Source organism: Balaenoptera acutorostrata, chromosome 19 (genome assembly GCF_949987535.1).
Source record: "Balaenoptera acutorostrata chromosome 19, mBalAcu1.1, whole genome shotgun sequence".
NCBI lineage: Eukaryota > Metazoa > Chordata > Mammalia > Artiodactyla > Balaenopteridae > Balaenoptera > Balaenoptera acutorostrata.
The window spans coordinates 14,303,119-14,329,999 of record NC_080082.1 but is presented as its reverse complement, the minus strand read 5'-3'; the positions used below and the strand labels follow the sequence as shown (position 1 = coordinate 14,329,999).

Genomic DNA, 26,881 nt, shown 5'->3' with positions numbered 1-26,881 from the left:
ACCAAAAACGAACAAACGTGTACTGAGCATGTGTTTTGGGCCAGAAAGTGGGCACATATTGAGGAGAGACCCAGGTCGTGCCCTAAGAAGTTTGCAGTCCTTGGAGAAGATGGACGCGTTGACAGTGCACGCTGAGGAAAGGGACTGCGGGATGCTCCCTGAGAACAGAGCAAGCGCCCAGACTCTGGGGCACTGGGCATCCCTGGGGGTATAAGGATGAGTGTGCAGGCAGGTCAGAGGGTGTGGGCATTCCAGGAAGAGTAACCACAAGTGCAAAGGGTTGGAGGTGGAAACAGTGTCATGTGTTCAGGAAATGCCAGTGGCCTCTACCGATGAAGCGCAAAGGGGTGAAGTGGATGGGGAATAAAGCATGAAGGTGCGGAAGGCCAGTTTAAGAGATTTGGCCGTGGGAAGCTGTTACCCTGAACTAACTCACATTGTGGATGATTTCTGCACTTTGCTGGGTTGCACACTTTGCATTTGGGGCCTTTTGCACACCTCACTCAGCCGAAGTTCCTTCTGGCTGAATTGGAGTACTCATCCCCATTCACTTGCTTTAACGATGATATAGTTCTAAAAACCCTCCACAGACTCAGGACAACGCTTGTTTCAAAATGATCTAACATGCTGTTGATTTCATACTGAACCTGGGGCTTGCTTATGCTTCTGTCCCACCAGGTATATCAGGATGCACCAGCTGTGTTGCTGTCTAGTCCCACCCCCTGTGGGGTCATTCCTCCCCACAGCACCGTTCACATACCTCTGGCCCTGGAGACCCAAGTCCTTGGGGAGTACAGGTCCACAGTTTACATCTCGACCTTCGGGAGCCAGGACCCCCCTATGGTGAGAGCCAATTTTCAGAATTGTAGTTATAATTGCCGTACTTCTTGCCGGACATTCCAGCCTTCGTATGTAAGGCACTCAACATATTTGCATATCCTCTAGTTGTTGGTAGTTCTAGAGTTTTTCATTTTCACTCTGCAGTGGTAAAATACCAGGGCTGTTACTTCGGGAATCTGTTTGTGGTTACATCTAAAAGTGGTGCTTTATAGCAACTGATTTTTCTCACACATACAGACACATTTGACCCCTCTCCAGACCTATTCAGTCAGAATCTCCGAGGGCAGAGGACCAGCACATCTGTATGTTTAACACCCTCCTCAGTTGTTCCTAGTACAAAGCTCGGTGTCCCTAGCTTGCTACATGTGGGCTCTGAGATTGGTTTTACTCACTGCTCACCAGATCTTTTCCTGTAGATTATTGGATATATATACAACTATATGCTATAACATATTCTATAATTGGACTTATATCCCAAATTAGCCTACTGAAAGTCTTAGTCTTTCTCCAAGCCTGGGAAGAGGGAGATATGGAAATCTCTCTGCTGCTTGAGCTGAATCGAAGGATGAATCTTGAATCTTGGAGGAAGTTGCCCAACAGGCTGTGAATTCCTAGACATCGGGTTTACTTGGAAGCTGGGTGATGTCAACATACATTTGTTTGAAGTGATTCTGATTGCTCAGAGAGTATTTTATGTCTTCCATATAAGATGCCATAGGTAAGCCACCTGACTTATAAAGCAGCATCACTAAGGCAGGCCAACTGAAAGGTGCCACAGTCCAGGTACCCTTCTAGCCTACACTGTGCCTGCCCTGCACAGATGCAGCACATGAGAGGGTAGCTTGCTGAGCAGGAAGCACTTTATGAAAGAGAAAGACCCCCTTCCTTGGGCAGACACAGTGCCTGGCCGAGGGCACAGGGCCAGGGGAGGAGCGCAAGGTGGGTTTCAGTCCCCAACCTGCACAACTTTGTGCAGTGGATGGCCCTATCGTGTTGCTAATACAACAGAACTGAGACTTAGTCCAGCCACATCCAAATCTGAAGTGCTGGTCCTTAACCTCTAAGTGTTCTTGAGGCTGTAGTGCTGGGTGGCATATCGAGGACCATTATTCTGGTCTCCCCTCGGGTGCACGGCTCTGGACTGACCCAGGGAAGTGGATCATTCTTTTAAGGGAGGAATTCCAGGTCTGATCAGCATGGCCATCCCTGTGCCCTTTGACCACAGAGTACCAGGGAGAAGGGATGTCAGTTCTAATAAGCACGCTTTTATGTTCCTGCTTTTTATAAAGGGATGCTTAAAAGCTTCTGTTTTAATTTGATTTTAAAGGCCAGCCATTTTCAGCCATTCCTGTGTTCTTTCTCTTACATGGAACGCAGGTATGTCACTTAAGGAGCATTGGAGAAGGCCCAGTTATCTACGTACATCCCACTCAGGTTGATTTTGGCAATATCTACGTCCTGAAGGACTCCCTCAGGATTCTCAACCTGTCTAACCAGTCCTTAATCCCCGCATTATTCAAGGCATGCATGGTGAGTAGATTGTGGAACTGTCACTGAAAACACAGCTCTGCCTATATCTTAATAGTCAGTGGCCTTATTTTAGCAACATGCCTTTGAAAATGATCACCAGAAGCAGAGATTTAAATGGTTCAACTGCATTAAACTATGTTATTCTCATTCCCACTTCCTCTTTATTATAATCTTTTTGTTGATTTAGAAACACAATATACGTGTAGTTGGGTAAGCAAGCCAATGTATTGACTATAATCCCAGTTCAGGGAGATGCTTCAGAGATCTCCTTACTGAACTGTTCCTGAGCCCAGCCCCGCACTTCCAGAAAACACTTTTTAAATGTCTCTGTAACTGAAAATGCTTCCTTGTATTTAATTTGAAGCCATTTGGCTACAGATTTGTTAGTATGCTTATTCTATTTTTATTCTCTCTTCCTTCTGGCAATATTTTAATGTAGTTTATAAGGATGTAGGAAATACAACAAGATGGTAGTTGCCAAAAGTAGAAATTAAAGAACACAGCAAAACAAAGATAGATAGAAAAATAGTTATAAATTGGTTCTAGAAATGAGTCTATCTTATTTCTGTGTATTTTATAATGACACTTAGATCCGCTAGTCTTCTTTCTATAAGCTAATTTTTTAAACAGAGATACCAATTTTTTGCAGAATTTAGGAATTTCTAATCCAGTAATTGAAACTATTCTTGATTTTAGAAGAAGTTTTCTACATTTAAATATAAAATTTAAAATAGTATAGCCTTTCTCCTATTTCCAAATTAATTGACATTTGAATGAGTGTGAACATTTGGTTTCAGCATTTGTCAGATATTTCTGAAAAGTCAATTACTGTTAATTTTATAAAATATCAGAGGGAATAGGATCATAGTTTTCTACGGACTTGTAATGGCTCCTCAGAGTCATTGGTCCCAACTAGGAGCCATTTATCATTATCATTATTATTATATTATCATTTGTCATTACTCCTTGTAAAGACAGTGATTTCCTGTACAGTCACTGCTCTTTTGAACATGAGATTCAGACACAAGCCCACTCTTGATCTAGTGCCTTGTCGATCTTGTATAATGAATAATGTTTAAAGAAAAATCCTACAGAAAATGACACCTTCTCTAGTCTTTATCCAATGAGTCGCAGTTGGTGTGTTTGGTGGAAGCATGGGGTATTGCCTAGGAAATGTGGCTTCCGGTCCAGTTTTGTATGTGCAGAGTTCACAGTGGGTAGGAGGAGTCAGCCAACCTGTCTGAGATGATGAGAGGGGGCATGAGAGGGTCCCAGTGGATTACAGAGGAAGGAGATGGGCAGAAACCACAAGAATGCTTACATACAAATACAGCAAGGATTCCCTTCCTCACTGCCTCCCCTTTCATTTTCAGATATCTCCAGATTTCACAATTTGTGGCAACTTTTGGTACATTTTAAGAAACAAAAGCACATCAAGGATCTGTTGTTTTTTTTACTAATATAGTATATATATTGAATGACCCATCTGGTTGTTAAAATGGGACTTTTTCTTTTCCATGAAGGTTTTCATGATTCCATCTTTTGATTGTTTAATATCATCTTAAAACAGCAAGCTCCGGTTCCAAGGTGACAAAAGTGTGATGTTCTTCCCTCAGTCTCCTCTTGGAAAACTGGCGTTTATTGAGTTGATTACCTTTATAGCATAAAAGTAGTTTCAACTGTATTTCTCATAGGTGAAAATTAAACTCCTTTCATATTTCGGCTGGGATTTTTGATGGATTTCCTAGTAAATACTATGTGTGTTAATATCATAGAAATTGAATTACACTAACTTAGAAATTAACTACAGTGGAAAGAAATTGAAATACCATTTATTAAATTTCAACTTGATGTACCATACTGAATCTACAAAGTCATCCTTACAGAAATCACTAAACATTAGGAAAGAGTTTCAGTTAATAGTTGTTTGTTCCCTAAGCCCAGCGCTCAGTACCCCGGTAAGTCGTGGTCAGATAATTATTGCATTTAATTTCTTGCTCACTCAGAAATAAGTAGGGCCAAGGGCACAGTCTTCATTTCTTATGTTATCACTACAAATCCAGGTCTGGAAGTTCTTCTCTTTTCTGCTGGGTGCCCAAAATGGAGGGGTCATTCTCTCCCCTCTTTTGACTGCCAGTCAAAAAGTCCACCCTCCCCAGATGCGGCACCCACTGCCAGCCGTCTGTCATGCTTTGCTTTGGAATGTTTGAAATATCAGCCTCCCCTTGAGGTTTTGAATGGGCCAACTTACTTGGATTAAGCTGAAGGACTCCAAACAATAGAGTAAGTCACCTCTGGTTTGCGTGGGGTAAAAAATATCAGAATGTGAGAACAGAGCATAGAAAGACCCTTTTGGCAAGAATGTGTGGGCTCTGCTTGTGCACACGGCACTCCTTCGGGAAGATAGAGTCCCTCTCTCCGGATGACAGCAGAAATGAGGGCGAGGATATGGTCCCTGGCCCCTGGGACCTCAGCCCTGGGCTGGAAGATAGATGCCTTCTTTGTATGGGTGCCCCTTGCTAGGTGGAGCAAGTGCATTGCTCAGCACTTGTTTGGAAGCATTTGGAATTCTTTTTCATTTACTCTTGGCTCTAATTCAACCTCAGGTACTGTTAGCTCGAGAACTTGTGTACAGGTGTCAGTGACACCTTGGGATTCAGCTGGCACTAAAACATCCTCACAGCGGCCTTTGCCTCTGTGATCTGCAAGAGAGGCCCTTGCAGCTAGATCTTTATGGAGTTTCCAGGATCCAGGAAGCAGTAATTCTGATGTCTCGTTCAAGCAGTTCTTTTTAAACATTTTTTTGGTCATTTGCCATAGAAATACACAGTGATGTGGCATCAAGGGAATCATCAGGCTTTCACATCTCCTTCTGATCCTAAGCCATTGGGTTATTTTCTTGTGTAAGTAGGGACCCCCCCCCCTTTTTATATTTACTTATTTATATGCGTCTCCTTCAAGTGACAAGGGTCTCTGCTTTGAATTCCCAACACATGTTTGTATTAAATCAAGCTTATGGATTGTATTGTTCACATATTTTACTGCCTCAATTATTTGTATGATTTAACAGTTTCTGATATAATTTTATCAAAATCTCCCACTTTTCCATTTCTCCTTGTAATTATGTCAACTTTCACTCCATATATTTAAAAGCTATGTTGGTAGGTGCATATAAATTCATGACTTATATATCTCAATATATTATTCCTTTTTTCATAATGAGTTGTCCATTTTAGCCCCTATTTATGCTTTTTGACTTAAATTCTATTTTGCCTGATAGAGATAATGCTACATCAGCTTTCTTTTACTTAACATTTGCATGGTATATCTTTTTCATTCCCTAATTTTCAGGATTTTTTGGTATGTATTGGTTTGTTTTGTGTGCTGATTTGTTTAGACTCTCTTAAAACACCACATGACTGAATTTTTTAAAAGCTAATGATAGACTCTGTCTTTTAATTGATGAGTACATTAGTTTTCTATTGCTGCTGTAACAAATTTGTTATCTTACAGTTCTAAAGGTCGGTAGTCTAAAATGTGTCTATAAGGCTGTGTGCCTTTTTGAGACTCTGGAGGAGAATCTCCTTCCTTGCCTTTGCCAGATTTGGAGGCCACCTGCATTCCTTGGCTCATGGCTCCTTCCTGCACCTTCAAAGCCAGCAGCAGCATAGCATCTTTGCTCTCTGACCTCTGTTTCCATTCTTACTTCTTCTCTGACTGTGACCCTCTTGCCTCCTTCTTATAAGGAACTTTGTGGTTACATTGGGACCACAGCAACAATCCAGGATGATCTCTTCATCTCAAGATCCTTAATCATATCTGAAAGTCCCTTTTGACATGTAAAACAACATATTCACAGATATCAGGGATTAGGATATGGACATCTTTGGAGGGCTATTATTCAACCAACCATACCAAGACTAATCTTTAAAATTTACTCTGATTATTGAAATATATGGACTTACTTCTACCATGTCTTTCCTATATACTATACTGTTTTCTTCTTTAGTTTTCTCCCTTTCTGCTTTGTACTGGATTGATAAATTTTCTCCAAGCCCCCCTCCAACCACTGCTATCTTACGTACATTTTTCCTGTACTTGTTTGGAGGCCATAGATTTTATTTATTTACTTTATTTGTTATTAACCCTAACAAATAAATGTTATCTTTTTCTAACAATAATGAAAGAAATCAGTATCTTGGTCCTCCTCAAGAATAAGACAAGGACCCTATCACACATCTATTATCTCTTAACCTTTCTTCACACCTGTCATTTTTAATTATTGTGTAGAATTTTGGATCTTCTCTTCTATCCACAAAGTTGCTGAATTTTGTCAGTCAGTAATTAACTACTCACTAGTTATCAAAATAGTTCCTGAATTTCTCTTTATTCTTTTATTTTTTGTATCTCCCTGCTTCCTTCTTGGTTTGTATTTCTTCTTGCTGAATTATATCCCTTTAAGTTCTATGCTAGAGGTTTCATAGTTTATGTATATTTGACTATATCTTGATTTCACCTTCAGTCTTGCATGCTAGTTTAGCTGAGTATAAGAATCTATTTGACAAGGTTTTTTTTCCTTTGTACATTGATCTCTGGCATCAATTGTTGCTGATAAAATTCTGCTGTTAGTCTGATTATTATTCCTTTATTGGTAATTTGTTTTTCTCACTAGTTGCTTTTAAGACTGTGTTTTCATTTTTTATTTTCTTAAATTTCTCTTTACTGTATCTGAAGATTTGACCCTTAAATACTGGAAAGTTTTTTGCCATCATCTCTTCAAATGTTTCTTCTCTACCAGTCCTTCTATTTTCTACTCTGAGAAAAAATATACGTGTGCACACGCACACACACACACACACGTTTCTGTGCAATTCTACAAGCTTATTTTTATTTCCATCCATATCTTTCATCTCTTCATCCATCTCTTCATCTCTCTGAGGTGCCTCCTCAGTGGTATGTTCCAGCTTCCAAATTCTGTTTTTGCCTTTGGCAAAGCAAGTTTATCTTATCTACCTACCTTTTTTAATATAGTTTTTCTAAATACATTTATTTATTTATTTATTTATTTACTTATTTATTTAGGCTGCGTTGGGTCTTCGTTGCTACATGCGGGCTTTCTCTAGTTGTGGCGAGTGGGGGCTACTCTTCATTTTGGTGCGCGGGCTTCTCATTGTGATGGCTTCTCTTGTTGCAGAGCACGGGCTCTAGGACGTGCGGGCTTCAGTAGCTGCAGCACGTGGGCTCAGTAGTTGTGGTTTGCAGACTCTAGAGCGCAGGCTCAGTAGTTGTGGTGCACAGACTTAGTTGCGCCGCGGCATGTGGGATCTTCCCAGACCAGATCTTGAATCCGTGTCCCCTGCATTGGCAGCTGGATTCTTAACCACTGCACCACCTGGGAATCCTTACTTTTTAAATTTAATTTCAGTGACTGTACTTTTCAATTCCAAGATTTAGAATTGGTTATTCATATCTACAATTCTCGATTCATATCTCCATGTTTTTGTTACATAATCCTTGTTTTATATATATTATCCTATCCTGCACCTCTACAAGGGTCTTGGCACATTTTCTAATCAATTTTATTTAGCTCTATTGATGCTCAAGAATGAATTCATTAACCAGTTGTTTGAGGTTGCATTTGGAATTTTAAATGATAAATTAATCAGGTGTGGGGTATGTTTTTCTCTCATTCTCAGTGCTCTTATCTCCCTGTCTAGCATTTTTTCCGTTTGTCTTCACCCTGAGCAAATCACTAGTCCAGAATCAAGTGTTGAGCCTTTTTTCCATGGTGATGTAGATTCAATCATCACACTGGGCAGTGGCTTGGCCTGGAGCCTGTTTACATGACAGTCTCTATTTCACCACCACAATGTCCGCCACCACTGGCACAAGCCTGTGTGTAGACTATAGCCTCAGGAACATCACAGCTTTGTTTAGCCTTCTTTCAAATACAAGGAAGCTCTCTTAGCTTGGGACCTTGACCCTTATCCTTTACTTCCTGGAAGATCTTTTTGGTTTCCGTTTTTCTCCCTTGAGCTTCCTTTACTAGAAGGTTATTGTTTCTCTTCCACTTCTGGCCCATATGATGTTTACCTTGTTTTTGAGTACAACTATGCCTGGAAACCAGCATCAAATCAAAAAGACAACCTACTGAATGGGAGAAAATATTTGCAAATGGTAGGATTGATAAGAGATTAATATCCAACATATATAAACAGCTCATACAACTCAACATAAAAAAAAAAAGCACAGCTAAAAAATGGGCAGAAGAACTGAATAGACATTTTTCCAAAGAGGAAATGCAGATGGCCAACAGGCACATGAAAAGATGCTCAACATCGCTAATCATCAGGAAAATGCTAATCAAAACCACAATGAGTTATCACCTCACACCTGTCAGAATTGCTATCATCAAAAAGTCCCAAATAACAAATGCTGGCAAGGATGTGGAGAAAAGGGAACCCTTGTACACTGTTGGTGAGACTGTAAACTGGTGCAGCCACTGTGGAAAACAGTATGGAAGTTTTTTTAAAAAACTAAAAATAGAACTACCATATGACCCAGCAATTTCACTCCTGGGTATATCTCTGAAAAAAACATAAACACTAATTCAAAAAAATACACACACCCCAGTGTTCACAGCAGCATTATTTACAGTTGCCAAGATATGGAAACAGCTATGCCTGGCTTTTCATTTTTCAAAACGTTATCTCTTTTTTTCTGTGTGTTAGAGTAAAAGACATGTTTTAAAGCTTAAACTCATTGATCTATTGTCAGTCCTCTTAACTACTTTTTATAGTGCTTTATATATTATTGGTGAGCACTGACAAAAGGATGATGAAATGTATCTTCAGCTGGCATGAGAGAGCAGAGTTTTTATGTCTTAGCCTTAATTGTGAAAAATCTATAAAATAAATTCACAGTAATAAGGAAATAAGAGAATAACATTCTAGTTTATCATGGTGGGCATCTTTTCTTTTACCACATAAAAGTCATAGCTGTTCCAGAATGAACTGTGCTTTTCCTAAGCCATACCAAGTGACTCATTCAGTGACAAGAGGATACCAGTGGCAGTGATATCAAGAGACTTCCAGAAGCAAAGGTTTGTATTTGGCAGAGAGCTGTAAGCCTCTCAGCCCCACCCTCACTTGAGACCTCTTTTACTTCGGCATAGCTAAATGTGAAACTCAAAAGAGAGATTCCAATAGGTCATATTGATTATAAACCACCTTGAGAGAAGGAAAGCTATTGATTGAATGTTAGGTAGCATGATGGGTCAGCACCTTCCCTGAATTTAGAGCGACAGCTCTACTGATTGAATATGATTAGTTCCAGTATAAGCTAGAGACAAAATGAAAGGAGATTTGATTTCTTTGTCACTAAAGAGCTAGCCAGAAAATAAAAGAAAAATGTCTTGGTTTCCTGCATGCTTTGTAAGCCTTTCCATCTTCATTCTGCCTATTCCAACTCTTAATTAGCTTTAGCAAATTGTTTTTGTTAATTAATTATTATTCAGGCATACAGTTAATACTTGTCACCACAGAGGGAGATTAAGGCAAAACTTCCTTCATATGGATCAAATGTGCTTTTTTTTTCAAGTTCTAATTTCCCTCCTCCATAAAAATCTATAACTTCTTCCCCATTACCATCATCATCATCAACCCAACTGCAATGGACTAAATGTTTGTGCCCTGCCCCCCAAATTCATATATTGAAATCCTAACCCCCCAAGTGATGGTATTAGGAGATGAGACCTTTGGGAGGTAATTAAGTCATGAAGGTAGAGTCCTCATGAATGAGATTAGTGCCCTCATAGAAGAGACCCCAGAGAGCTTTCTCACCCTCTCCATCACGTGAGGATACAATGAGAAAAATGGTTGTCTGCAACCCAGAAGAGAGCTCTCTCACGCCAGAACCTGATCATGTTGACACTCTGATCTCAGACTACCATCCACCAGAACTGTGAGAAATGAATTTCTTTTGTTAATAAACCACCCAGTATAGTATTCTGTTATAGCAGCCCACATTGACTAAGATACCAACTCATGTCACTTTTAGGGGATGCCTATCATTGTCATTATCAACTAAAGAATTTATTCTGCCTGTTTGTGCACTGACAGTAGACAGTCATCGTTAATAATAAGCTAGTACAAAATGAAATAAATACTTTTATATAATGAGAAAAGACAAGAAGAGATGCATGGTGTAAAAGTTTATTAATGGTATGAAATCCCCAACACACATACGTCAGTATTATATGATGTTGATCAGGGAGCAGATCATATTCTTCCTTAGTCCCATTTCATCTTCCCTGTCTCAAGAAAAAGGAAAGAGACTGGAGAGGCATATATAACATAGTAGAGCTCTCCATAGGATGACACTTGGGGTATTTTTGTAAATGTCAGTTGCGATGAAGTTGTATGCAACATTGTTAAATGCTTTGGAAGAAAAAATTCCTCTTCTGAGATGTTAGGACATTAAACTGAGGTGTGTCTGGGAGGGGAGGACAACATTATCTGAGGGTGGGCATGGTCATGTGTCATGCACAGTTATCTTACATATGGTAGTCACTCAACAAAGAGTGGTTAAGTGTGTGAGTGCTGAAGTAGTATTCTGTACTATCGACAGTATAGGTACTGTATTCAAACAGATCCGGAATCAAGCCTTAACTGTGCGTGTGCTAATTCTGGGCACGTTATTTAATCTTTCAGAGCCTTTGGTTCCTTCTCTTTAAATGGAACTAATAATGCATCTAGAAGATTAAACATGATAATCTATGTAGAAAGTGCCTGGTAAAAAATAAGCATTCAGCATTCAATAGATGGTAGCTTTGATTATTAGTGTTGACAGACAAGAAGATCTAGGTAAAATGGCTTATGGAAAGACTTAAATTTTTATGACACTATCTTAAGACCTTTTATATTTTTCTTAGGTAAGAAAGAAAAAGAAATAAGGCACACTCAGAGAGGCCCCAAGGTTTCAAATTTAACTGATCCACGTAGTACAGTGCTCTGTCAAATGGGAGCTCTAATGCTGCCTTTTTCCTTACTCTTCACTTGCTTCTGTAATTTTTGACAGTGAAACCATCTTATAAAATATAAAACATTTTTATTGATGAATCCATATGTGTTCTTCCACATCAAAGAAAAAAAGGTTTATTAGCAAATAACTTACTTTAGAAATTTCAGGTTCATTAGCTTTCTAATTCTTTAGCTCCTTGGGGCTTATTTATTCATGTATTTGTACAGATGCTTCCTGGCACTGTGCAAATCATGCCTATGTGCTCAGAGCAGTCCTATTTCCTTTTATTTAACTATCATCATGACTTGTGTTTGATAATGACACTTTTCACTGTCTTTTTAAAATTTTTTTAAATTTATTTTTAAAAATTTTCTGAATTTTTTATTAAAAAAAATTTTTTTAATCTGTCTTGAGAAGGCAGTGACTTTCAGAAAGAACATTATTGTCCTTGTTCAAAGATACCTCCTTGTAGCCTTAAAAGATTGTTGAAAAAGAATAGATACATATATATATATAACTGAATCACTTTGCTGTACACCTGAAACTAACACAACTTTGTTAATGAACTATGCTCCAATATAAAATAAAAATTTTAAAAAATGATTGTTGGTACATATTACTTAAGAGCTGTGTAAATTACAGATACCTCCCTCCCTCATACAATCAAAGTCTGCTGGTCTTAAAATTCTCAGACTTTTTTTTCCTCACAAATGGGGAAATTAAGAGGTAGGGCAATTGCTTTGCCAACAGGAACTCTCAGCATACCAAGCTCAGACAAAGCCCTTTCAATTCAGTATATCATTCTGAACTACTTCCCTCTAAGAACAGGGAGAAAAGCTGGGCAAGATATGAAAAATCATGAGTTTAAGGGAATGACGGAGCAAACAAAGCCAATGACAACCCAAAAGAAAAAGGAAATTGAGAAATATACGTCCAGCGTTTGTGACTGCTTTTCCTATATAGTACCAGAAGAGGTTGAAAAACTGAAAGGAGCTTTCAGAAAACTCACTGGTCTAAGAAGATAAACATTGGAATCAGGACAGGCTAGAGAGAGAAAAATTGGAGAAGAATGGACTTGGTAAGACTCCCAAACTTTTGGTTAGGACTAGGAAAAGCTACATTCTGGGAACAAAAGTAAGCTAGTACAGACCATCATTTTAAGTCATTTTAATCTCTGCCTATTTAAAGGAGTTCCGGGATTGCTGGTTTTCCCCAGCATCTTTCCTAGAAGCAAATATATAGTCTCACCAGAGGAAGACAACATTGTTCTAAGCCTCAAAGTATCTCTACAGTTTTCATATACAACATCAAACAGTTAATTTTAAAATTACCAGGCATACAGGAAACAAATTAATATAAAACTACAATATGCTTAATATACTGAAGGAAATAAAAGGCAAGATTTAAAATTTTGGTAGAGATCTAGAAAGTATAAAAGAGAACAAATGGGAATTGAAGACCTAAAAAATACAATTGCAATTAGGAACTCAATAGATGGGTTTAACTGCGTATTACGTACAGATGAAAACTGTGGAAGTGAACCGTCAGATGAAACTACCCGAAATGAAAATGTAGAAGAGTTGGTAAAAGAACTGCACAGAGATAGGGAGAGGAAAAAAGCTATCATTATCTTCCATAGAAGCAAATGGATAAGGCTCAAACTGAAAAATTAAGAAATAGCAGTAGATTACTTACAGATATGAAGGTAAACACCAAAAGAAAATGCTAAAAATTAAAGGGGTTGCCCTCATTAATGTGCAACAATGAGAATGAGAAGGGTGGGAGACCGGGTTCAAGAGACAAGTGTTTTTCACAGTATACCTTCTTAAAAATATTTTTTAATTAATTTTTATTGGAGTATAATTGCTTTACGATGTTGTGTTAGTTTCTGCTGTACAGCAAAGTGAATCAGTTATACATATGCATATATCCACTCTTTTTGAGATTTCCTTCCCGTTTAGGTCACCACAGATCATGGAGTAGAGTTCCCTGTGCTACACAGTAGGTTCTCATTAGTTATCTATTTTTAATGTAGTAGTGTATATATGTCAATCCCAATCTCCCAATTCATCCCACCCCCTCTTCCCCCCCTTGGTAACCATAAGTTTGTTCCCTACATCTGTGACTCTATTTCTGTTTTGCCAATAAGTTCCTCTGTATCATTTTTCTAGATTCCACATATAAGCGATTTTATATGATATTTATTTTTCTCTCTAACTTACTTCACTCTGTATGACAATCTCTAGGTCCATCCATGTCTCTGCAAATGGCACTATTTCGTTCCTTTTTATGGCTGAGTAATATTCCATTGTATATATGTACCACATCTTCTTTATCCATTACTCTGTTGATGGACACTTAGGTTGCTTCCATGTCCTGGCTATTGTAAAGAGTGCTGCAATGAACATCAGGGTGCATGCATCCTTTTGAATTATGGTTTTCTCTGGATATATGCCTAGGAGTGGGATTGTTAGGTCATATGGTAGCTCTGTGTTAGTTTTTAAAAGAACCTCCACACTGTTCTGCATAGTGGCTGTACCAATTTACATTCCCATCAGCAGTGTAGGAGGGTTTCCTTTTCTCCACACCCTCTCCAGCATTTATTGTTTGTAGATTTTTTGATGATGGCCATTCTGACCGGTGTGAGGTAATACCTCACTGTAGTTTTGATTTGCATTTCTCTAATAATTTGTGATGTTGAGCATCTTTTCGTGTGTTTGTTTTGGCCATCTGTATGTCTTCTTTGGAGAAATGTCTATTTAGTTCTTCTGCCCATTTTTTTAACTGGGTTATTTGTTTTATTTTCTAACATCTTTGTTGGAGTATAATTGCTTTATGATGTTGTGTTAGTTTCTGCTGTGTAACAAAGTGAATCAGCTATATGTATACATATATCCCCATATCCCCTCCCTCTTGCGTCTCCCTCCCACCCTCCCTATCCCACCCCTCTAGGTGGGGACATAGCACCGAGCTGATCTCCCTGTGTGACACAGCTGCTTCCCACTAGCTAGCTATTTCACATTTGGTAGTGTATATATGTCAATGCTACACTCTCACTTCATCCCAGCTTACCCTTCCCCCCTCCCCATGTCCTCAAGTCCATTCTCTATGTCTGCGTCTTTATTCCTGTCCTGCCCCTAGGTTCGTCAGAACCTTTTTTTTTTTTAGATTCCATATATATGTGTTAGCATACGGTATTTGTTTTTCTGACTTACTTCACTCTGTATGACAGACTCTAGGTCCATCCACCTCACTACAAATAACTCAATTTCGTTTCTTTTTATGGCTGAGTAATATTCCATTGTATATATGTGCCACATCTTCTTTATCGATTCATCTGTCGATGGACACTTAGGTTGCTTCCATGTCCTGGCCATTGTAAATAGTGCTGCAATGAACATTGTGGTACATGACTCTTTTTGAATTATGGTTTTCTCAGGGTATATGCCCAGTAGTGGGAGAGCTGGGTCATATGCTAGTTCTATTTTTAGTTTTTTAAGGAACCTCCATACTGTTCTCCATAGTGGCTGTATCAATTTACATTCCCACCAACAGTGTGAGAGGGTTCCCTTTTCTCCACCTCCTCTCCAGCATTTATTGTTTGTAGATTTTTTGATGATGGCCATTCTGACTGGTGTGAGGTGATACCTCATTGTAGTTTTGATTTGCATTTCTCTAATGATTAGTGATGTTGAGCATTCTTTCATGTGTTTGTTGGCAACCAGTATATCTTCTTTGGAGAAATGTCTATTTAGGTTTTCTGCCCATTTTGGGGTTGGGTTGTTTGTTTTTTTGATATTGAGCTGCATGAGCTGCTTGTATATTTTGGAGATTAATCCTTTGTTGGTTGCTTCATTTGAAATATTTTCTCGCATTCTGAGGGTTGTCTTTTTGTTTTGTTTATGGTTTCCTTTGCTGCACGAAACTTTTAAGTTTAATTAGATCCCATTTGTTTATTTTTGTTTTTATTTTCATTACTCTAGGAGGTGAGTCAAAAAAAGAACTTTCTGTGATTTATGTCAAAGGCTGTTCTGCCCATGTTCTCCTCTAACAGTTTTATAGTGTCCAACCTTACATTTAGGTCTTTGATCTGTTTTGAGTTTATTTTTGTGTATGATGTTAGGTAGTGTTCTAATTTCATTCTTTTACATGTAGCTGTCCAGTTTCCCCAGCACCACTTATCGGAGAGGCTGTCTTTTCTCCACTGTATATTCTTGCCTCCTTTGTCATAGATTAGGTGACCATAGGTGTGTGGGTTTACCTCTGGGCTTTCTATCCTGTTCCACTGATCTATATTTGTGTTTTTGTGCCAGTGCCATACTGTCTTGATTACTGTAGCTTTGTAGTATAGTCTGAAGTCTGGTAGCCTGATTCCTCCAGCTCCGTTTTTCTTTCTCAAGATTGCTTTGGCTATTCAGGGTCTCTTGTGTTTCCATACAAATTGTAAAACTTGTTGTTCTAATTCTGTGGAAAATGCCATTTTTAATTTGATAGGGATTGTATTGAATCTGTAGATTGCTTTGGGTAGTATAGTCATTTTCACAATATTGATTCTTCTTTTTTTTTTTTTTTTTAATTTTTTTTTTAGCTGTGTTGGGTCTTTGTTTCTGTGCAAGGGCTTTCTCTAGTTGCGGCAAGTGGGGGCCACTCTTCATCGCGGTGCACGGGCCTCTCACTGTCGTGGCCTCTCTTGTTGCGGAGCACAGGCTCCAGACGCGCAGGCTCAGTAGTTGTGGCTCACGGGCCTAGTTGCTCTGCGGCATGTGGGATCTTCCCAGACCAGGGCTCGAACCCGTGTCCCCTGCATTGGCAGGCAGATTCTCAACCACTGCGCCACCAAGGAAGCCCAATATTGATTCTTCTGATCCAAGAACATGGTATATCTCTCCATCTGTTTGTGTTGTCTTTGATTTCTTTCGTAAGTATCTTATAGTTTTCTGAGTACAGGTCCTTTGTCTCCTTAGGTAGGTTTATTCCTAGGTATTTTATTCTTTCTGTTGCCATGGTAAATGGGATTGTTGCCTTAATTTCTCTTTCTGATCTTTCATTGTTAGTGTATAGGAATGCAAGAGATTTCTGTGTATTAATTTTATATCCTGCAACTTTACCAAATTCTCACAATATAACTTTTCTAGAACCATTTAACTTTGGAAATTGTGTATGGGTATACATTTCATACAAATAAAATTTAAAAATTTAAATCATGCTTCAGGACAGAGTGTATAAGTATGCTACCATTTATGCAAGAAAAGTATATATGCAATAATATAAATACATATATGTCTAATTTTACTTATAAAGTTTCTCTGAAAAGCCAGGCAGAAAACAGCAAACAGTGGCTGCCTCTGGGGATGGTAACTAGTGATCATGCACAGGCATGAGAGAGAGAGAGACTCATTATCCTTGAATCCATTTGAATTTAACACTGTGACATGTATTATTTATTTTTAAAGGAAAAGCTTCTAAGAAAGAACGAAACTGGGAATGAATCTGAAGCAAGAGAGCAAACAGAGTTAAAATTAAATGCTCTCTAAAGAGAAGAGTGATCATATCCTTTTAGAATGAGTTATTTATTCAAGAAATATATGTGTGTCTTCTTGTTACACAAGTAACATTTCCTTAACTTCTGTTTATTCTATAAGGATAGAGAAAAAAATCACTCTATGCCACCCTGCAGATGACCACTATAAAATCTTTGGTGTACATCTTCCAAAACTTTACTGTGTTTGTGTGTCTGACTGTGTATTCCTACCCCCCACCATCAAATAATACTATTTCATTACCAGCTATTTTCATTCAACAATGTAGTATAGTCAGTTTTGATATGAATTATTAAGGAGTACCCCTGTTCAGATCATTTTCAGTGACTGACTTTATTGCCTCATTTGGCTCCACCACAGTTGTTTAACTAACTAATCCCCTACTGATAGGTGGTTTCCAGTTTTTCACCACTGTAAACAATGCTCACATCTTAATTGCTGCTCCCATCTTTAACTGTTTCCTTAGACTAAATACCTAGAAATGCAATTGCTGGGTGAAATGGCATGAACATAACTAAGAGTCTTGATACATCTTTTGATATTATCTCTCAGAAAGTTTGTACCAGTTTATATCCTACCCACCCTACCCCCATCAGTGTCAAAGAATGTCACCCTCTCCGAGACCCTTGCTAACATTTCATTTGTTTTACAAAACTGGCAGATGAAAAAAAGTGTTGTATCATTAGTTAAGTTTGTGTTTCTTTGGCTTACTGGTGATGCTGAACATTTTTCATATATTTATTGACCAATAAATAAATATTTTTGAGCATCTTCCTCATGCCTGGGACTAACTGTACTAGCTGAAGGGAGAGACATAAAAATGATCTTTCTTCATAAAATCATAAGAATGATCTCTTTCTTCAAAGAGTTTACAATTTCAAAAAAAGAAATGGATACAAAAACAACACAGTATTACAGTGTGCTATGTTATATATAAGCACAGAGGAGGAAGTGGCTAATTCTTCCATAAAATTAAAAATGTTCATAGGTAGGCACATTTGAGTGGAGACTTGAGGCATAAGGAGGAGAAGGACAGGGAAATGGGGTGTACATTTCCAGAGAACAGCATAGTTAAATGCAGTGGTGATGTACAGCACACTCGGGAAGATCTGGTGTGGCTGAAACCGAAGGTGTGTGTTGGAAATTGACAGTGCCTGGGAAGTAAGCCTGGAAAAGTGCATTGGGGCCCTCTAAGGAAGGATTTGGAACAAATCCTCCAGATCATAGGTTCTTATCTGGTGTACCAGTCTTGATTGCAGGCTGCCTTTGTTTCAAACAGAAAAGATGACAAACACCCACCATGTTTGGGGGTCCATGAACCCTGGAAATTATATGTAAAGTTTGGGATATGTGTGGGGGGTGTGTGTGTGTGTGTGTGTGTGTGTGTGTGTGTGTGTGTGTGTTTACTTTTTCTATGGAGGGGTTCCATAGCTTTCTCAAAGAGGAAAAAAATTCAGCACCACTGGTCCAGACATTGGAGAGCCATCCAGAATCTCCAGCAAGAGAGGCATAGGATCAGGCCTGTGAAAGAGATTCCTGTCAACTAGATTGGGGAGGGTGCAAGCAGGAAGGAGAACTGGACGTGAAGTTTTGAATGATAACGTTAATAATAACCACCAATTATTGAGTATTTACTTTGTGATAGACAAAATACTAGGTGCTTGGCACCCATTTTATTTCATCTTCAAGTAGTACATTTAACAGATGAGAAAACTGAAACCTAGATTTTAAAAATTAATACAAAGCCCCCTGGCTACAAATGGGCAGAGTCCACAGTTGACCGACAGGCCTCCATGTGACCTTAAGGCCCCCTCTTTTAATCATGACCCTCTCTGCTTCTTTTATAAAGCTCCAGCATCATTTCTTTTGTACTTCATCTCCTAACGTTCAGTTAATTATTTTAAGCAGCAAAGTGACTCACTTCAGGACAGAGAACCATATGACTACAGATACAGATATTTAGGGGACAAAAAAGAGAAAGGCCTGAGTGATGTTCATTGTTCTTGTTCCACAAAGAATTGATCATCTGCTGAGATAATAGTATAAATCCAAAGAAATCCCTCACTCTGCACCTTGGTTCCTGTTGTTATTTGTGTCCTCTCATTCCATGGAAGGAAATTCCTGCAGATTTCAACTGGCAAGCGAGTCATTTTAGAGAAAAGTGCACAGTGCTGTTTTCTTCAAGCTTCATAGTCATTAGCACTGCAGGGTAGGAGGTCTGCCTGAGTGTATTCGCTCTCGTTTGCTGTTGAAACGACATGTGCAAACACTTTTGTCTTTTATGGCAAATATTAAGTACATGATAGGGTAATTTATAAAAGCTCTGACTGTTTTACCTTGGGACCTGAGCACTGCCTAAGAAGTGTGCTAATGCCCTATTGTCAAATAAAAAGCAAATGTTAGCCTTAGATATGTGTACCCTCATATCTAAGGAGGAGGGTTTAACACTTATCACCAGTGGACATGGAATTCTGAATTGCAAAAGATCACAATTTTTCCATCCTTTGCACAGTCATATGCACATATACATACCAACCTCCTGTATGTGTTGTTCATGGGCTACTGGAATGACTCAGGCATTCTAGCCCCAATTCATAGAAAAAACAGAGGCAGCTGTTGCTGAAATTTTGGTAGAAGGCTTAGGAAAGCTAACTTTTTTCATCTTTGGAACCCTGTATTAGTTTTATATTGCTATATAAACAATTACTACAAACTTAGTGGCTTAATACAATACAAATGTATTACCTCAGTTTCCATGGGTCAGAAGTCCAGACATGACTTGGCTGGATCCTGCCTTTAGGATCTCAGAAGGCTGAGACTGAGATGCTGGCTGAGCTGCATTCCCTTCCGGAGGCTTGGCTAGGGAAAGATCCATTTCTAGGCCCCCTCAGGTTTGGCAAAGTTTGTTTTTTCTCAGTTGAATAACTGAGGCCCCATGTTCTTGCTAGCTGTAGGCCAGGGGCTGCTGTCAGCTGTCAAGCCCCCCCCCCAGTTCCCCACCATGTACCCCTTCCATAGACCCTCACATGCTTGGAATCTCCTCATTAGGAAGAGCCCGATCCCTTCTAAGGGCTCTGTCTTCCGGCATAAGTCAGGAACACTAGGGTAATCTCTCCGTCTGCAAAATCCCCTCACAGCAGCGCCTAGACTAGTGTTTGATTTAATAACTAGGAGGAGATAACTGGACACCGGGAGATGGAGTAGGAGTAGCCATCTTATACTTCTGCGTACTGTAAACCCTTATGAGATGCTTCTCTTCTGGCAAGAGTATTGTATGTTAAACGCTTTCTTAGCATCCATCCTTACTGTCTCAGTTTTGTAATATATTTCAGGGACAAATACTATTGAGCCCATAATTGTGTCATGTGGGACATTTCAGCTCTTGGTAAAATGATGACAATAGCTGTCCTTTATGGAGACTTACTGTGTGCCAGACACTATTCTGAGTTTTATATGCATCACCTCATTTAACCATCAACTCTATGCGGAAGGTGCAGTCAGTATCATGAGCTGCAGGTGGGAAAGCTGAGGCTGGACACGGTTAAGTGACATGCCCGATGTCCAACAGCTGGAATGTGGCAGATCTGGGACTCAAACCACAGTGTCTCTTTTCCTTTAGAGCCTTCCTTCCTAACCTATCAGTCGTTGTCTTGCTGTATTGTTATTTTGAAAGGGTTACCAGATGTTCTCCATAGCTGTGATTATCATTCATCCATCCCTCCTTTAGTCAAATTTGCCATCTAATAACATAAAATGTCACATAGGCCAAGTCCTCCCTAAAAACAAGGGACACCCCTAAAAGCCAAATACCAAAGAGACACAAGGTGAGAGTGGTTTAGAGCCTGACTTTTGGTAAGGATAGTCCAGTACCTTAGCAGCTGACATTTTATTTTATTTTTTTATTATTATTTTTTAAAATATATATTTATTTGGCTGCACCGGGTCTTAGTTGCAGCACATGGGATCTTCGTTGCTGCGTGCCGAATCTTTTTTTTTTTTTTTTTTAGTTGCAGCATGCAAGATCTTTAGCTGCCGCGTGTGGGATCTTGTAGTTGTGGCATGTGGGATCTTTAGTTGCGGCATATGAACTCTTAGTTGCGGCATGTGGGACCTAGTTCCATGACCAGGGAGCGAACCCGGGCCCCCTGCATTGGGAGTGCGGAGTCTTAGCCACTGGACCACCAGGGAAGTCCCAGCAGCTGGCATTTTAATGTGCCTTGTTCTTGGATTCTAGGATGTACTTTGCTGCCTGGTTTTATGCCAAACATTGATTAATAAGCTTCATCAGAAAGAAAACTTACCACTTCAGCCCTGGAGAGCAATTTCAGCTCTTCTTTCCAGAACAGCCAACCCGTGTCAGCAGGAATCAGAATAGAAATGGTACCCATCCATCGAAAACTAATGTCCCCTGACTTGAAATAGCACTTAGAGGCTGGTGACACCCTCTCTTTATTGTAGACAGAGGGTTGACCTGTGCTACCGGCTAGACGAGGAAAATAAATGGTTAGAACAGGAAAGCTGACATTGGCAATACCCTCTTTTGAAAGGCATTTGTTTTTTGATAAAAGAAGGACAAAAATGGCATTGATTTATGTTTTGATTGTAAGCTGAGCCTCATAAATGCGTAAAACTATGTAGAGTGTTCAAAGGCCATATATTTGGGAAGAAGGGCCAACAGAATGAGATGATCCTGCCTAGAACATTTTTATTTTATCTTCTAGCTGCCCCTCCATTTGTCCTAAGAGCAGATAGATATGAACTCCAGGCCTGCAATTCCCATAGAAGTTGAAATACCAAATTATACTCCTACTTCTGTGTTCTGATAGCGTGAACTCTTCACCTTCCAAAATCTGAGTTGGGGGAAGACCTAAGGATGTGACAGTATACAGAACCAACAAGGTAGCTATAGCAGAGAGTAGCTAGCAGTTCACCACGCCTGTCCTCCTTTACTCTTGGGCCATAGCAGATGACATTTCCCAGCCTCCCAGAATGTTTGGAGTTAGGTGTGGCTGCGTGACTGAGCTCTGGCCAGTGGAAGTGAGCGGAAGTGATGTGTGCCACTTCCAGGCTTGTGCATAAAATCTTGGCATGTGACCTTCCATTCTCTTATTGGCCAGGCAGATGTCAATGTCCAGACTGGCTTAGAAGCCATGAATTAATAAACATGTCGGTATCTGTTTAGCTGGGGCCCTTGAATGCCTGAATGGAACAGAAGCCCATCCTCACTCCTGCCACCAACTGGAATGCATGTGAGCCAGAAATAAGCTTCTGTTTTATTAAGCCATTGAGTATCAGGGATCTTTCCATTATAGCAGCTGGCATTACTTTATCTAAAATAATGGCCTAAAAAGATTACTGTATGTCTTTCAAAGTCAATCAGGACATTAAAATTTAAATTCTAAAAGACTTCTAGAAATGCAAAAGATTACATCAAATGTTGTGTTTTTATTGTTCTGTAGGAAATTAAACAAATATCTAACTTAGCAATTGTATTTCAGCATTTTTTTTCTTTCACTGGCTATATAAACCAGTCTCTGTATTCTCCTTGGAACCAGCTTTATTATCTTACTGATTTTTTCATTAAAGAGAGCAATCTTTGACAAAATAAAATAAAAGCCTAGAATAAAAAAAAACTGAAAGTAAGACAAATAGTTCTAAGTAAGGAGAAGGGCTAGTTACTCAAGCATGGGAAATCTATTTCCATGTATTACTTTGATTATGTAGGTCAGACTGGAAATGATATGTCAGAGATGGCTATTTACTGTAATAAAAACTCCCATGAAATGATGCTATAATGACTCACTTAAAAATATCTATAGGAAATTGTATTCGCATTTATAGCTCTTTAGAACTCACTTTTGTGTTATTTTCTATGGTTAATATGTTAGAGGATATTAGTATTTTCACTTTGGGACTGTGTCTTAGTTCAGGCTGCTATAACAAAGTACCACTAGGCTGGATCAGGCTGAAGACTGATAACTTCTCACTGTATCTTCACATGACAGAGAGCAGAGCAGAGGAAATGAGTCTTTCATGACTCTTAACAAGGATACTAATCCGGTTCATGAGGTCTCCACCTCATGACCTCACCTAACCCTCATTACCTCCCAGAGGCCTCACCTCCTGGTACCATCACAATGAGGATAGGGTTTCAACATTAATTTGGGAGGAACACAAACATTCAGTTCATAACATTCCATCCTGGGCCCTCCAAATTGATGTCCTTCTCACATGCAAAATACATTCATTCCATCCCAACAGTCCCAACAGTCTTAACTTATTCCAGTATCAACTCTAAAGTCTAGAGTCTCATCTAAATATCAATTAAATCAGGTATGAGTGAGACTCAAGGTACATTCATCCTGAGGTAAAATTCCTCTCTAGCTGTGAACCTGTGAAACCAAACAAGTTATGTGCTTTGGGAGCTGTTTAGATGAAATGGATATATTTTGCATATGCGAAGGGCATGAATTTGGGGGGCCTGGGACAGAATGTCAGGAACTGAAGAATGTTTGTATTCCTCCAAAATTCATATGCTGAAACCCTACCCTCCAATGTGATGGTGTTAGGAGGTGAGGCCTTTGGGAGGTAATTAGGATTAGATGAGGTCACAAGGGTAGAGTCCTCATGATGGGGTTAGTGCCCTACTAAGGGTCAGAAGATGGCTTGCTTCCTCTGCTCTGCTCTCTTCCATGTGAGGATACAAGGAAAAGGCAACAGTCTTCATTCTGAAAGAGGGCTCTCAGCAGAACTCAACCATGCTGGCACTCTGATCTCAGACTTAGAGCCTCTGGAATTGTGAGAAACAAATTTCTGTAGTTTATAAGCCACCCAGTCAATCTACGGTACTTTGTTATAGCAGTCCCAGCTGACTAAGACAGATATTGGTGCTGAGAGTGGGTACTGCTGTAGCAGATGCCTACAAATGTGACAGTGGCTTTGGAACTGGGAAATGGGTCGAGGCTATGAGTTTTGTTTTTTGTTTCTAATTTTTTTTAATTAAAGTATAGTTGATTTACAGTATCATGTAAGTTTCAGGTATACAGCACAGCGATTCAGTTATATATATACATATATATATATATATATACACACATATATATATGTGTATATATATATATATATATATATAAATATTTATTCTTTGTCAGGTTCTTTTCCCTTATACATTATTACATAATGTTGAGTATAGTTCCCTGTGCTATACAGTAGGTCCTTGTTAGTTATCTATTTTTAAAAAATTTTTATTGGAATATAGTTGATTTACAATGTTGCGTTAGTTTCTGCTATACAGCAAAGTGAATCAGTTACACATACAAGAGTTTTGAAGTGCATGCCAGAAGAACCTTACATTGTTGTGACTGGGCTATCACAGACTGTTTTTGAAAAGTGGATAAATTAAGATGCAAAGAAGTTATTTCTTTGAACCTAAACATGAGCAAAATACAGTGACATTCAATCTTGTAGTTTCTCTTGCCAGTAATAATTGATCTATAGTCCCCAAAATTGAATTTATGAGAATTATTATCTTTTTGTTACTAATATTTTAAGATAAAATTACATACAAATACAGGTTAATGTTCTGGAAAGACAGACTTTGCTTGCTGTTTTCTTAATATTTTAGTACTCCACTAGGGCTAATTTACTGTGAGTAGAAAAGTTAGAGAGAAATTTTGGAAAAACAATTTGAGTCATACAAGCATCAACATTTCTTTTCGCAAGTGTCCTCCCAATAGAGATAATTCTCATACAAATATCTTATCTCAGCCCTAGTTTAACTAGTGTGGTATTTAATGTTTAATTGTTTTCTTTATATCTGTGTCTCTAGAGATGGCCCATATTAAAAGGTTATGAATAATAACAGGCCTCTGGACTTAGAGTTAAACCTATAATTTCCATTAATACCAAAATTAAAATAAGATTTCCACATCATCATTCATCTACATCCTCTTTATAAACAATTTATAATCTTGAGAACTGGTCTTCTGTGCTTCATTTAATTTATTTGAATTTTAAAATGCAATGTATTTATTAGTTCCCATGCAGACTTTCAAACCAGGAGGCAATATAATTAGCATTGTGGTCTATGGAATAGAATTTTCCTCAGTTGTTAATTGGGAAATTGGCATTTGAGTTTAAATCTTAGATTCTCCTTATTTAAGTGCCTGTGAGCCTGTCCCCAAGAGAGTGACCATTCAGGGCCCACTGAACAAATCCAGTCTCTGAATCTGCTTTGGGTCCAGACCTGGATTTTGGTGACATTCCAAAGCACTGCCATCCTGTGAGATTCTGCCTGGCTGAAATTTCTAACTCTTGTCTGCAAATTGCAACATACATTCTTCTTATTTACAACCATCATCAAGCAGTGCAACTCTATTCCAAACCCAATCTATGCTTGTCAGAAGTTTCTGATCCACAGCTTTACATTGTACCTAAGCCCTCATAGAGCTACATGTGTTTTTACATTTGCTAGGAGAAATACACCATAGAAACTAAATAGAGGCAGGATAATTCTGGACTGGAGTGCCCTCTCAAATCCAGCCCATAGAGTATATTTTACATTTGTTTGTAAGTTGTTGTTTTCTTCTATGTGCTTTTCTTTAGAGGGCTTATTCTGACCTTCCCTACTCAGAAGAGTACGGGGAGCCAAGAAAGATTCACAAGGGAGTGATCAAACTCTTCTTCAGTGAAGTGGAGAGTTTGGCTTTGCCTCTCCATTATTATCCTGGAAGTTTCGAAATGATCTCTATATCTCTTCTTTTTTCAGCCTTTTCCCAGTGTATTGTTAGTCATCAATAAATATTTTCTATGAATATTTATCCATATAAATATTTCTGAGTAATTTCTTCCTCAAAACAGGACTGTTAGAAATGATTTAAATGATACAGCAATCAAAATAGGGATATGGTGCTTTGTGTTAATTTTGAGATAATTGTTTATATATAAAATTAGAGTAGAATAAATTTGAATTTTATCAAGCAATAGTATAATATAGTTAGGGGGACTTCCCCGGTGGCGCAGTGGTTAAGAATCCATCTGCCAATTCGGGGGACACGGGTTCAAGCCCTGTTCCGGGAAGATCCCACATGCCGTGGAGCAACTAAGCCCGTGCACCAGAACTACTGAGCCTGTGCTCTAGAGCCCGTGAGCCACAACTACTGCGCCCACATGCTGCAACTACTGAAGCCCGGGCTCCTAGAGCCCATGCTCTGCAACAAGAGAAGCCACTGCAATGAGAAGCCCATGTACCGCAACGAAGAGTAGCCCCCACTCACCGCAACTAGAGAAAGCCCGCGCGCGGCAGTGAAGACCCAATGCAGCCAATTAATTAATTAATTAACTAACTAACTAACTAAAAAAAAAATATATATATATAGTTAGGGATCACACTACCTGATAATTATGCTCAATTTCACATTTAGACAGAAAAGAAAATGTGTCTGGAAATTTGTCATACAGTCAAAGAATTTCAATATCTTCTGCTCCGGAAATGCACCTTGTTCTTTAGATTTCCCTGGGGCACTTTCACCCCAGCCTCCTTCTGACTTGCATTTTTTTTGTTTACATGGTGGTCTCTCTGAATGTCATTACTATCAGCTTCTTGGGGGCAGGAATGGTGCTTTGGACATTTTTGTGTCTCCCACAACACCTGGACCTCAGAACCACTGAATGTGTATTTGCTATATGTATTGAAAAATCCTAAGAACAATTTGCTTATCAAATTTACAGTTGACTAGGAAGGACTAGAAAAAGTAGCTAATAAGTTGAATGTCATAATCAGAATTTTTAAAAATCTCAAAAGGCTGAAAAATGTATAAAAAGAAAAGTAAATAATAAAACCTGAATTCAAAAACACAAAAAACACTGAAATTAATAACATAATAAATGTGTTTAACAGTGAATTACGCACAGCTGAAGAAAGAATAATGAACTAGAAGATAGCTCAGAGG

General features: G+C 38.8%; 1 protein-coding gene across 1 annotated transcript in view; it reads left to right on the top strand.

Annotated features, from left to right (window-relative positions):
- The window catches only part of HYDIN (HYDIN axonemal central pair apparatus protein), a 461,030-nt gene that overhangs the window by 228,572 nt on the left and 205,577 nt on the right, over positions 1 to 26,881 (top strand). Inside the window, exons 18-19 of the mRNA XM_057534458.1 lie at positions 679 to 843; positions 2,218 to 2,370. Of these exons, the coding sequence (XP_057390441.1) occupies positions 679 to 843; positions 2,218 to 2,370 (318 nt within the window). The remainder of the gene's footprint in view (positions 1 to 678; positions 844 to 2,217; positions 2,371 to 26,881) is intronic.